We start from the raw sequence: 13950 nt of genomic DNA, 5'->3' as shown, positions 1-13950 counted from the left end.
GACCAGTGAGGAGGTAATCGACGAATGACGGATCAGGGTGAGAAGAGAGATAACATAAGAGCATTGGGACATTAATATGGGTAGAGGGGTGTCTACTCAGATTTTTTTATGAATGAGGGCCTTCCCTCGAGTTGCAGGTCTGGAGTGACGTGGGCAGATAGATTTCGGGTGCGGGTCCTTGCAATAGCTACAAACATGAGCAAATTAACACAGAGGGAAATAATACAGAATCATTAAAGTTGTAACATAGGGGATAACCGTTAAACTCCAAAATGTAACGGCCTATAACATCAAAATGCATACTTACGTTATCAACACTACAGACATCAGGCTGAGCTCGGTTAGTTTAAGCTTAAGGGCAGTAAGGTGACCGTGAGAGCTACATAATCATACAAGCCAGTATTTTTTTGCCTCTAAAATGGTGAACTAACTGTTCAGTCTGTAACTGACCAGTCTAATGTTTTTGAACCAGTCTTGTATTGAACAGTGTGAAGAATGAAGAAGACTTCGCTGAGAATGATTTGTGATATTCATAAAAAAAATGTGCCCCCATATGGTTGATTAAAATCTGCCATCATAGCCATTTAAAGGTCCAATTTTTTCCTACGTTTTTCCTATCCTTACCTTGGATAATGTTAAATCTAAGATGAGAGGAAACGGTTACAGCTGCAGGTGAGACAAAACGCCTACTGAACACTTGAGCTGGAACAGTGGTGGAGAGATTGTAGTGAGATGTCGTAGGTGGACTGGAAACATCAATGAGTGGAGTTTGAGAAGTTTGAGTAAGATGCAGAGTTGCTGAGGAAGTTGAAGGATCATTCGTGGAATCATTAAATCCAGAGAGATGAGGAAATGTCGGGAAGAAGCTTGACGAGCTTGTAGTTGCGGCAGGGGGAGCCCGTTCTCGAAGGTCGGCACTCTGGAATTGAGGCTGTTAACAGTAGCTGATAGGTCTTTAAGACCTTTGTAGAGCTGAGCATGCTCCATGAGTAGAAGGAGGTGATGAGGTCTGCATGTGCCTTGTTGCTGGACATGGTGAAGATGTCTTGGATAATTCTTTTCTACAATCTTGTTTGGGTTGAGCCTGTACATCACACATTTTCAAACATCTGGTTTCTGTATTGAAACACTGACCACATCCATCCAGAGTCAGACTGTGTTTGTGTTCTGCTGGTTGTGTAGATTCTCTCTGTTATATTCTGTGTTTCGCTGTGTTCTGTAAACATTGTATATGAAAAGTCCCCTTTTCTCACTTGGTTTAAGAATTAGGGCACAAGCAAGTGTTTTAGGGCAATTTTGGTCCTTAATATGCTCTTGAATTTGGCAGACCTCGGCCATTAGGCCCAGACAAAGGATTGTATATAGCCGTGGCAGGGGGGCTCTGTAGAGCAGTGTCCCCTGAATGGATCACATAAACCTGGGGCAGAGTTTACTAATGGATGTGAATAGAAAACACACACAAAACAACCACAAACACACACTGACAAATAAGAAGTTTGTCCTCTACTACATAAGATCACAGCAGTGTCACTGTTACTCACTGATCTGTAAAGGTCACATATACATAATAAAAACATATTTACAGAGAGATATCACCACACATGTTCACACACACAACAGTCAAAATCTGATAGTTGGAACTGAACAAATGTTTATTTGCTTTCACAGTTTACATTGTTTCACCTCAGCTTTACAGAACATCACAATATAATGTTGAACACGTCCAAGAGTTTCTCTGAAATCATCACTGCAAGAGTTCATAGCTTTTGGACTCAAAAAAGACAACCGATCCCCTCACTTGTATATCTTTTTGATTATTTCATACAGACTAGATCAAGTTTGAACAAAGACAACAGTTTAAAACTAACTAAAAAATATACTCAAAGAAAGCAGAAGATTATTCCTGTTTTAGTATATTTGAGTCATCAGAGGTTGATGATGATTCTCATCTGGATCTGATGTCATAAACCACAACAGAAACAGTAGCCACGCCCACAACAGCAGAGACGACCAATCGGATCACAGCTTCAGTACGACTACAACAGCAAATACAAACTGAAGAAATAAAATAAATGTTTGTGTTCATATTTTAAGAAGCATTTAGCAAAACAAAATGAAAAAGTGTTAATAGAGAATGAACTCACCTGAAGACATGTGACAGAGTTGAGTGATGTGTAGATGTTGTGTGAGGTTTGTGATGGGATTGTTGACCACACATCTGTATGTGTTTGTATCCTGATATTCCACCTCCAGAGGTAGAGAGAGTCTGATGTTGAGATCAGACACACTGATGCTGGACAATAAACTCTTTCCTTTGTACCAGGAGACACTCACATCATGTGACACATTCATCACTGAACACAACACACAACAACATGATGATGAAGATGATGAAGAACATTGAGAAGAGACTCTGGAGATGACAGGAACAGACAGACCAGCTGAAACACACAAAGAATCAGAGGAAATAACAGCAAAACAAATACTCTTTTTTAATGCTCATCCAAAGTTTTGTTTGTGCTAAGAGTTCTTATCACACACAGAATTATTAAACTATGATGACTTCTCAACTCACCATAGACAGTCAGATTGAAGTGTCTGATGTGAGAAGAAGGTTTTCTGGTGATCTCTAGTTGATAGCGTCCAGTGTGTTGAGTTGTTATGTTTGTGATGATGAGAGATCCAGTCTGATCATCTATCTCTACATGATTCTTCAATCTCTCACTGATAAATGGTTTTGTATTGTCTTCTCTGTTGATTTCAGCTATAATCTCATCTGGAGTCTGAACACCAAACATCCACTCGATCACATCATGTGTGTGTAGTTGAGTATCAGTGTGTAGAGTAACAGAATGTCCCTCCATCACTGACACTGACTTCACTTCATCACCAAACACACCTGAACAACACAAAACAATAATAAATATGGTACAACTTGTCTTGCAAAGAAGCTGAAATGAACTACAAAATATAAAGGTTAACCACTCATGGTTTTTTTTAGATGTACAAGTGATAGTGGCTATCACGAATCCTGTAACTTAAGACATCGATGACAAGAAGTAAAATCCTAAAAAGCATAAAGAATTGACTCACCGTTCAGACGCCACACACACAAACACAGTAAAACTGTCACACAAATCATATTCTGCTGCAGTGTGTGTGTGTCAGAAACTGAGCGTCACTTGTGATGTGACAGGAAATATCACTACATGTGTTTATCTTCACCTTAAAACAGCCACTCACATGAACACACACATGTGAACACACACACACATGAACACACACACATACACATGAACATACACAAATGAACACACACACATGAACACACACACACATGAACACGCACACACACATAAGCACATGCTTGATCTAAAAATGGAAGACAAAGAGAAGAGACTTCAACACACACACACATCCAAGAGACTGTTAGGTGACTGGAATAAAAAACACAAATGAGAAGATTGTTGAGTGTTAAGAGATATTAAATGAATGTCCACAGAATTTTGGATTCGTGAGACTAAATGAATTTTAAAATCTTTAGATGAGCTCAGAGATTTGTCTGTGTCATCATCAACTTTCCATCAATCAGCTCTGACCTCGAATCACTCACATAAGTCTCATCTATTTCATAAAGCTTATGTTTCTTTTTTAGATGAGCTACATTCATGACTTCTCTATTAAAATATAATCTAAATATACTTTAAACCATTTGTCTCCTAAGGGCGAGGTTGTATTTGACCTCTGACCTGTGTCAGTAGATGAGTTTGGAGTAAAGTGCATCAAGATATGAGTGGAAAATAAGCAACTGTTCACCAGACAACTGAACGCACGCAAACTGACCTCAAGCACATTAAAAGACGTGTTGTTTGTCCACTGAACAGATGAGACCACACGTGTTCAGACCACAGCAGTTTCACTTTGACTCACTCATCTGTGACACATTTATCAGTAAATATTAATGTATATGTACAGTGTGTTCATTTATAATAACTCAACTTTGATTTAGACATGTAACCTAATTTTAGCAGGTTTAGTTAACGTCAATGCATGTTTTGTCTGTTTTTAATGATGTTTTATTATAATTCCACCTTCATCACTCTGTTGTGGTCGAGACTGACTGAAGCATGTTCACATCCTGATCATGATGGAAAGCGTCTTATACTGTGAGTCTCAAACACACATACGTGCCACAAGAACAATTCAGTTGAAGTATTTGTCATTTAAATGTGTACGTGTTGAGTTTCAGCTGAACTTTATTGTAAGAATTAACATCATTGGGCTTCCAGTAGGCAAACAAAATACAAAGAATTAAAAAGAAAGTTCAGAAGATGATAGAAGCTTTCAGATTAGAGGAATGTCACATTATATCATTTATTTTTTATTCCAGTTATCCCTGAGGTCATGAAGAGCCTGTAGAGTTCATCTCAGGACTAAAAACACATATTCTTCATAACCTTATTGGTGCCACGATATTGAACATACTTGATGAAAGAGCAACAGCGTTCATTTATTGTTTTAGGGATTTATTTAAATTCTGATTCATTAGAGGTTGATGATGATTCTCGTCTGGATCTGACTCATAAATAAGAACAGCAACAGTAGCCACGGCCACTATTTCAGAGACGACCAGTCGGATCACAGCTTCAGTACGACCACAACAACAGTGGACAACAACTAAAATATATAAAATAAGATATCTGAGAATGCTATATCTGCAAACTATTACAGAGAGAAAGTATTGAAGACAGAAAGGTGAAGTGTCTCTAGAGTCTTTCTGGTGTGGGTGTGTTTATGATGTAGACTCACTGTTTGTCTTCCTCACTCACCACCACACAATCTTTTGTAAACACATGTCTATACAAAGAATGTAAATGTATTTAAAAGCCGCACTAGTAAATGTAGCTAAACCATAAATATGGATTTGTGACTAGAAAATGGATCAAACAGTAGAATATTAGTCATGTTATTATACTCAGTGCCAATATAAATGTAATGTAGAGTATTAGTCTGCAGGAGCAACACAGGTTTTGAGCCCTGAAGACCACAAGTGAATATAACGTTTGCTCCATCTGTGGTCAGAACACAGACATCAGTTCAGCGTCTGCTGATCCTCCATAATCCCCCCAGCCCCTCCATACATGATACGAGAAGTATGACTTGAAAAAAAAAATATGATTATTGATCAATGTGCTAAATCCTTTCAGAAAATGTACTTATACATGTACATGTATTGTGTGAACTCATAGATTGTGTACAGTCCTAAAGCAGTTTATATGCATGCTTTTATGTTTTTTTTTTTAAAAACAGAGACTGAATTGTATTATTAATAAACACACCGGCAGAACATAAATAGTTTCTGTTAGAATTATTATGCATTCATAAAAGGGCCTAATACTGCACTGACAGAAAGTAAACTCGTGTCTCCTGCAGTTTCCTCATATGAACACTAGAGGTCTCTCTCACACAGTTGTGTAATGTACTGACACACACTGACACTGAAGGACTCACATCATGATCATTTAATGTTTTGACACACAATACGTATTTTTGTTAAACATACCGTTAACTCAAAGGAGTTCCGAGTATAGGTGTTCCCAGTTTGGATGTATTTGTGCTTTTTAAAGAAAGATGATGTGTGAGATTAACTGTAATAGATAATAGTGGATGTGTACGAGGCATAAACTATCTATTCTGGTAATAACTTGTATAATTGAGACGTCGATTATCATCAGAAGTTGGCAGCGCGTGATTTTTACCCCACACAGGGAACTTCAACGCTATAATGTGGCTGACCAATGAAATCGAGGCAGACACGTTGCAGGGTGTGGTTCTCGCTAAAGGGGCAATTAGCACTCAATCAAAATGGACTTTGGCGCTTCACAGAGTAAATCTTTGTGCACGTCTGTTAATAAAAAGTATATATATATATAGACAAGCAAAAGAGCCCATGAACAGTGAACACAACATGTTTGTTTGTTTAATTATGTGTGAAGCATTTTCCTCCCATAGGAAACTGTTGTAAAGAAAACACATGTTGTATAACATGGTTAATGGATAAAGACACTGATAATAAAAGTGATGATGAAAGTCAAATTCATAATAAACATTATTAATAAGATGTTTGTGGTATACATACATGCAATGTGTATTTGTTGTTATTTATGTTTTAATAATGTGTGTTCTGAGCCTGTTTAAATGATGACTGTAGCACCCTGAGTTTTAAAACAGTGCAATGCCGGCATCTGCCATAAGGGGCGCCTATGAGTTTTACATAGTGACGTGTGTGTGTTTACATCACCTACCACCAAATTGCCTACCACAGCTATGCAGACGACACTCAGGTCTACCTATCCCTCTCACTCCAGGCCTTTTGACTCTCTTTGCCAATGCATTGATGAAATTAACAGCTGGATGTGTCAAAACTTCCTTCAGTTAAATAAAAACAAACTTAACTCATTGTTTTTAGTGACAAGGATGAAACTAACAAGTTAAATACATACCTTGACTTAAGAGGTCTAAAGACACAGAGTAAGGTAAAAAATCTTGGGGTCATTTTGGAGTCTGACCTTAGTTTCAGCAGCCATGTCAAAGCAATAAGCAGATCAGCCTACTACCATCTCAGAAACATAGCCAGAATCAGATGTTTTGTCTCAAGCAAAGATTTAGAGAAACTAGTCCATGCTTTCATCACCAGCAGGCTGGATTACTGTAATGGACTCCTTACAGGTCTTCCCAAAAAGACCATCAGACAGCTGCAGCTCATACAGAACGCTGCTGCCAGGATTCTGACCAGAACCAAAAAATCTGAGTTTATCACTCCAATCCTCAGGTCCTTACACTGGTAACCAGACTTTTAGAATCAACTTCAAAGTATTATTAATTGTCTATAAATCACTTAATGGTCCAGGACCTAAATACATCTCAGATATGCTCATTGAATATAAACCAAACAGACTTCTTAGATCATCAGGATTAAGTCAGTTAGAGATAACAAGGGTTCACTCAAAACAGGGCGAGTCAGCGTTTAGTCATTACGCCCCGTAGCTGAAATCTGCTTCGTGAAGACATTAGATGTTCATCAACAGCAGCTACTTTTAAATCCAGATTAAAAACACACACAATTTTTGATGCCTCGGTAATATTTGAGTCTTTAATTCAGAACTCTGTTAAGACATCCTTTTTCAACTTGAGAAATATTGCTTGTTTACGTCCTTTGCTGTCCTTCTCAGTTGCTGAACGGTTGATAAATTGTTTTGTTTTCTCACGTATTGATTATTGTAATGCACTTCTTGCTGGAGTATCTAAAACCTCAATTAGCAAATTACAATATGTACAAAACTCTGCGTCTAGAACTCTGTCTGGGGCTAAATCCAGTGATCATATTTCACCAGTTTTAGAGTCTTTACACTGGCTCCCTGTCAAATACCATTTTGATTTTAAAATAATTTTGTTAGCTTTTAAGGCATTGCATGACCTGGCCCCTCAATACCTGTGTGATCTTTTGATTCCTTTCAAGTCTTGTCGAAATCTACGGTCTTCTCAGTATGGTCTTTTAAATGTGCCCCAGACACGGCTCCGCTCCATGGGTGATAGAGAATTTTCTTCTTATGCTCTTAAGATCTGGAACTCTCTCCCGATAAACATCAGGGATGCAAACTCTCTAGCCACTTTCAAAACTAGTCTTAAAACATTTTACTTCAGAACTGCTTTTATTTGACTGGATATTTTGCTTTTTTTAACAGTATTTTGTTGTGCTGCTTTATTAATGTGTTATGTATTGTTTTGATTTTTGTGCAGCGCTTTGAGAAGGAAACTTTTAATGGCGCTATATAAAATATATGTATTGTTATTATTATTATTGATAGAATTACAATTTAAAATACACAACTATGTCTTCAGAGGTGTGTAAAGAGCTTACACAATGAAGCCTAGGTTTTTATTACCTTAGAATGAGCATTTTCTATCTCAGTGTTTCCCCTACCATTATATAAATACATTAAATATTTGCGTTTTTTAAACGCTCACAGGGAGCTGAAGATGGCAACACTCTACTGCGAGTAGCAGCGGGTGTAGCTCTCCTGCTCCAATTCTAAGTGTTGCGCATCCCTGACAAGCATCAAAAGTCCAGTCATCACCGGATGATGAGGCCAGTATATATCCTTCTGTTTATATTGTTCGTAGTACCTACCGACTGTCATATTTTCATAATACATCCCCATTGTAAAGTATTTTCCTAACATTGTATTCTGTATTTATTCACACTGTATATCCTGCACTTGCTAATTGCACTTCTGGTTAGACCTAAACTACATTTCGTTACACTGTACTTGTATATGTGTAATGACAATAAAGTTGAATCTAATCTAATCTAATGACAGGTAAACTGTCCATCCATCCATCCATTTTCTACCGCTTATCCGGGGCCGGGTCGCGGGGGCAGCAGTCTAAGCAGGGATGCCCAGACTTCCCTCTCCCTAGCCACTTCCTCCAGCTTTTCCGGGGGGACACCGAGGCGTTCCCAGGCCAGCCGGGAGACATAGTCCCTCCAGCATGTCCTAGGTCTTCCCCGGGGTCTTCTCCCGGTGGGACATGCTCGGAACACCTTCCCGGGAAGGCGTCCAGGGGGCATCCGGAAAAGATGTCCGAGCCACCTCAGCTGGCCCCTCTTGATGTGGAGGAGCAGCAGATCTACTCTGAGCTCCTCCCGAGTGACTGAGCTTCTCACCCTATCTCTATGGGATCGTCCAGACACCCTGCGGAGAAAGCTCATTTCGGCCGCCTGTATCCGGGATCTTGTCCTTTCGGTCATGACCCACAGCTCATGACCATAGGTGAGAGTAGGAACGTAGATTGACCGGTAAATCGAGAGCTTCGCTTTGCGGCTCAGCTCCTTCTTCACCACGACAGACCCGTACAGCGACTGCATTACTGCAGAAGCTGCACCGATCCGTCTGTCAATCTCCCGTTCCATCCTTCCCTCACTCGTGAACAAGACCCCCAGATACTTGAACTCCTCCACTTGAGGCAGGAACTCTCCACCTACCTGAAGTGAGCAAGCCACCCTTTTCCGGCTGAGAACCATGGCCTCAGATTTGGAGGTGCTGATTCTCATCCCAGCCGCTTCACACTCGGCTGCAAACCGTCCCAGTGCATGCTGAAGGTCCTGGTCTGATGGGGCCAGCACGATGACATCATCCGCAAAGAGCAGAGATGCAATCGTGTGGTCACCAAACCCGACGCCCTCCGGCCCCTGGCTGCGCCTAGAAATTCTGTCCATAAAAATTATGAACAGAACCGGCGACAAAGGGCAGCCCTGCCGGAGTCCAACATGCACCGGAAACAAGTCTGACTTACTGCCGGCAATGCGAACCAAGCTCCTGCTCCGGTCGTACAGGGACCGGATAGCCCTTAGCAAAGGGTCCCGAATCCCATACTCCCGGAGCACCCTCCACAAGATGCTGCGAGGGACACAGTCGAATGCCTTCTCCAAATCCACAAAACACATGTGGATTGGTTGGGCAAACTGCCATGAACCCTCCAGCACCCTGAAGAGGGTATAGAGCTGGTCCAGTGTTCCACAACCGGGACGGAAACACCACTGTTCCTCCTGAATCCGAGGTTCTACTATCGGCCGGATTCTCCTCTCCAGTACCCTGGCATAGACTTTAATAGACAGGTAAACTGTATATTAATGAATTACATGACACTTACTATTTACATATGTGTGTTTAAAATATTTTTAGTCAGGACATTGTAAATCTGCTGATTACTGTAAATAAGACAAGAGATATTTAATGCGCTATGCAGGCCGCTCTGTTTTGTATTGGAATGTCCTGCGTACGTGAAGACGTTCAGAACAGCGCGCGTTCACAGCAGTGCTGCAATTGACAGGATTATTCTCCAATAAATGCATAATAGAAAAAAAACGTCTCACAAAAAAAGTCCATTTAAAATTGGTTTATCATATAAATGTTTGACAGTTTTTCTCAGGCGCTTTGGTGCATTTCTCACATCACTATTTACATTTGCACAACAGTTAATGCATTTCTCAAAACAATTAGTACAAACTGCAAAACCTAGTTGATAACTTGCAAAAGCGTGTAACTTGCTCAAAATGGATAGCTCATTCCTCAAAAGCAAGTACTCATGTCAATGAAAGTTTCAGTGTCATCAAGATGAAAAGTCCTGACATTACTGTTTATAAACAAGATAGTCAAATGGCTTTGTCATGTTTTCATTATGTCAGTTCACTCTGTAAAGGTTTCCAATGCAAAAAAAAACAGATTTTGGTGTCACTCTGAAAATGCTCAAGACAGCACTATATGCTATTTGCACAGACATTTGAAAACTACAGTAAAGTTAGACATTACTGTATTTAGTAATGTATCTGAATACAAGAGACTGAATATGTTTGTTTCACATTTTTACTGCATATGCTCTTTGCAATTCTAATTTGTTCACAGCATTGTGCAAAAGAATAAATACACCCTTATTTACAATAACATTTATTCATTTGGCAGACACTTTTATCCAAAGCGATTTACAAGTAGGGTGCAGTGGGCAAACAAGGGTAATGTGCCTTGCTCAAGGGGATTTCCTGGTGGCACTGAGAATTGAACCAGCGACCTTCTGGCTACGAGTCCGACTCTCTAACCACAAGATCACAACTGACCCCATAAAGATAAACTCCCTTTGGGTAGAGCTGTGCACAACTGTAAACAATATTGCAGTACATATTGGAACTGAACATACAACATACATAGTACTGTAAATCATTCATGCACATTCAGACGTTCCTCTCTGTCTGGTCCCATAGTTTCATCTACATCACAGCAAATATCATCTCTTGCAATGCAGCGAGGAAAGTATCTTCTTGTGTGGCGAATCCACCCTCTGCAGGACTCTGCTGTGATGTCATCACATGATGCATCCATGGCCACTAGCAGGGCCATTTGGGTATGTGGATGCTGGTCATATATATTCCACCAGCATCCTGTCATGTGCTGCAAACCACTGTCTGACAACATCTGAGTTGTGAAACCGCAAATTATCACAAACAACAACATGCTTATTCAGATGGTCTCCAGTTAGACCCCTCTCATTCTCAGGGATTATGTCCCTGTAAAGAGTGTCTAAATAAGTCAAAAGATGTTGTGTGTTGTATGGACCAAGACGTGGTATATGGGTGAGGATGCCATTTTCTCAGATGGCTGCACACATAGTAATATTCCCTCCTCGTTGGCCTGGGACATCAATGGTTGATCTCTGTATTTTCAGGAAAAATATATATTTTTTTTTATAAAATTTGCTTGACAGATTTTGACTACTATTTCAACATTTTTGTATGTAATGACTCAAGCAATAAAATGAGGACTATTAGTTTTATATGGAATGACTATTCAGCATTCACAAGTTTAGTTAATTTTGACTGACATGACATAAGCAAATGATAATGTTATAAAACAGCAGAGAGTTGTATGAAAGCAATTGATGCATGTCCAAAAGCATTTGCAATTTGTTGGAAGGAATGAGAAACTGCTACTATGATGTGCACAAATGACTAAATGTTGTGGAGGTTGAACGAAATTTTGTGCAAATGTTAATAGTGATGCGAGAAATGCACCAAAGTGACTGAGAAAAACTGTAACTAACATTAACGAACAATTAATGAGCAATATATTTGTTAGTATTTATAAATCTTTTTTTAGTTGTTAGTTAAAAAATAAAACTATTTTAGCTCTGGTCCATTAATATGAACAAATACTTCTATAAATTTAACAAAGGTTATTTGCAAAAAGTCAATTTTAAAAAGATTTAAATACGTTTATTTTATTTTTTTGAAAAATATATCTAGATAGACAGACAGATAGATAGATAGATAGATAGATAGATAGATAGATAGATAGATGGATGGACAGATAGGCGGACGGACGGACGGACGGACGGACGGACGGACGGACGGACGGACAGACAGACAGACAGACAGACAGACAGACAGACAGACAGACAGACAGACAGACAGACAGACAGACAGACAGACAGACAGACAGACAGACAGACAGACAGACAGACAGACAGACAGACAGACAGACAGACAGACAGACAGATAGATAGATAGATAGATAGATAGATAGATAGATAGATAGATAGATAGATAGATAGATAGATAGATAGATAGATAGATAGATAGATTGCACATAAAGAATGAAAAGGAAATGATTTAAGATTTCTCATAAATTTTCCCCAACCAACCCCCTCAAAGCTGTAAACCTAGGGGAAACACATACACCACGTGTCCCTATGCATGTAATTCCCCATGTCCAGTCAGCAGGAGTGTTTGGAATGGGAGGGGTGGAGGAGCAACTGGTTGCGATTGGCAACCTTGCCACTAGATTTCACTGACTGGAACTTAAGGTCCATAGAGACAGCCCTTGTGTTGATAATCGTCCTTGTTTTTTAATGTTGCTGGTAAGTCTTAAAGTCTTGTCTAATATTGTTTTATGGTCAAAATGATGAAATGATGTTTAGGAGCAAAATAACTTTAAATTTGAGAAATATGCTTTAAGATAGTTGACAGTTTCAATAGTAATGTATTCTACAGTAACAACACCGCTTCAAGTGTACAGTTATTTTTATGAATGTGTCTTTTGTGTTACAGCTTCACATTTGATAGTATTAGTCTCTTGTGCTGCTGGATCTGTGATGATTGTAACTGCACTTCTGATCTACTGCATCTGCAGAAAACACAGAAAAACACAACAACACGGTAAATGTTTAATATATATACAAATATTTTATATTAAATTAAAAAAAAAAATTGTTATAAAAATATACGTTTCTCAGAATTGACAACAATTAGTCAACAGACTATCCTATTGAAAAGTTAGTGCTGTTTTCTTGAGCTGCAGGGTATGTTTTATATCTTCTGTAATTGTTGTTCACGAATCTCTCATGTGTTCAACAGAACAACATAAATGATACTATGGTAGTGGATGATGTCAAATAACTGATATCTGATATTCTCGCAAATATCTTTGTTTATCAGAAAAATGTATATGTATACAGATTTGAAACGATCTGAGGGTGAGTAAATGATGACAGAATTTAAGTTAATGGTGAACCGTCCCTTTAAGAGCACAATTCAGAGGAGTGAGGGTGTGGTTTCATAAGGAATGTATTGTCTCATGTGGTCAGTCAAACTTAGTTGTCTTTATCTACTGACGCAGCTCTCTTAACAATCATCAGATCATACCAGAGAGAATCACCTTCTGTAATATAAACATCAAAAAATATCATTAAAACACATTAACTGGCAACATCTGAGGTTTGCTCTTAAGTCGGCATCATGGAAGTTTGCTTCATTTTTATTTTTCTGTCCTCTCTGATTTGCAACGGTAAGTTTATATGTTTATGACTTAATTTCTTTCTTGACAGATGACAGCTCGTGTTTATATGGAAATCTTGGTTATGATTTTAAAGTTCTTCATATGTGATTTGGCTCAAACTTTGTCTGAGTTTGGACAGGTTTGTGTGGTGTATTTCTGAAGTCACAGTGCATGTGTCTGTGTTATTGATGTGCATTCACAAAGTCTTTGTCTCTTCAGGTGTGTTTGGTGATGAAGTGAAGTCAGTGTCAGTGATGGAGGGAAATTCTGTTACTCTACACACTGATGATGTTAAACAGAGAGATGATAAGACAGTGTGGTATTATGGACCTGAAAACACATTTGTTGCCAGAATCAATGGAAAGGCCGACAGCATCATGTATTCAGATGATGAGAGATTCAGAGACAGACTGAAGCTGAACTATCAGACTGGAGATCTCATCATCACACACATCACATCTCAACACTCTGGACTTTATAAACTGAAGATCAGCAGAGACATGAAACCCTCAGACAAGACATTTAATCTTACTGTGTATGGTGAGTTCAGATTGAACAAACT

General features: G+C 39.0%; 1 protein-coding gene across 1 annotated transcript; it reads right to left on the bottom strand.

Annotated features, from left to right (window-relative positions):
• Positions 1–660: 660 nt before the first annotated feature.
• LOC130429819 (uncharacterized) lies at positions 661–2894 on the bottom strand. Its single transcript, XM_056758637.1, has 4 exons — positions 2576–2894; positions 2145–2441; positions 1542–1545; positions 661–1084 (listed from the first exon to the last, which is right to left on the bottom strand). The coding sequence occupies exons 1-4, from the start codon at positions 2862–2864 to the stop codon at positions 661–663; spliced, it is 1014 nt and encodes a 337-aa protein (XP_056614615.1). The 5' UTR covers positions 2865–2894.
• Positions 2895–13950: the final 11056 nt, after the last annotated feature.

The sequence above is a fragment of the Triplophysa dalaica genome, chromosome 10 (assembly GCF_015846415.1).
Source record: "Triplophysa dalaica isolate WHDGS20190420 chromosome 10, ASM1584641v1, whole genome shotgun sequence".
In the NCBI taxonomy this organism is placed as follows: domain Eukaryota; kingdom Metazoa; phylum Chordata; class Actinopteri; order Cypriniformes; family Nemacheilidae; genus Triplophysa; species Triplophysa dalaica.
Note: the sequence above shows the minus strand (reverse complement) of the source record. Positions and strands in the feature narration are given on the sequence as shown.

What these genes read in the sequence shown, in the direction of transcription:
- LOC130429819 (XM_056758637.1), bottom strand. Translation starts at nt 2,864, where the DNA reads ATGGAGGGACATTCTGTTACTCTACACACTGATACTCAACTACACACA. An exon ending in CTTCAATCTGACTGTCTATG is followed by an intron (nt 2,442 to 2,575) that starts GTGAGTTGAGAA and finishes TGTGTGTTTCAG; the next exon opens with CTGGTCTGTCTGTTCCTGTC.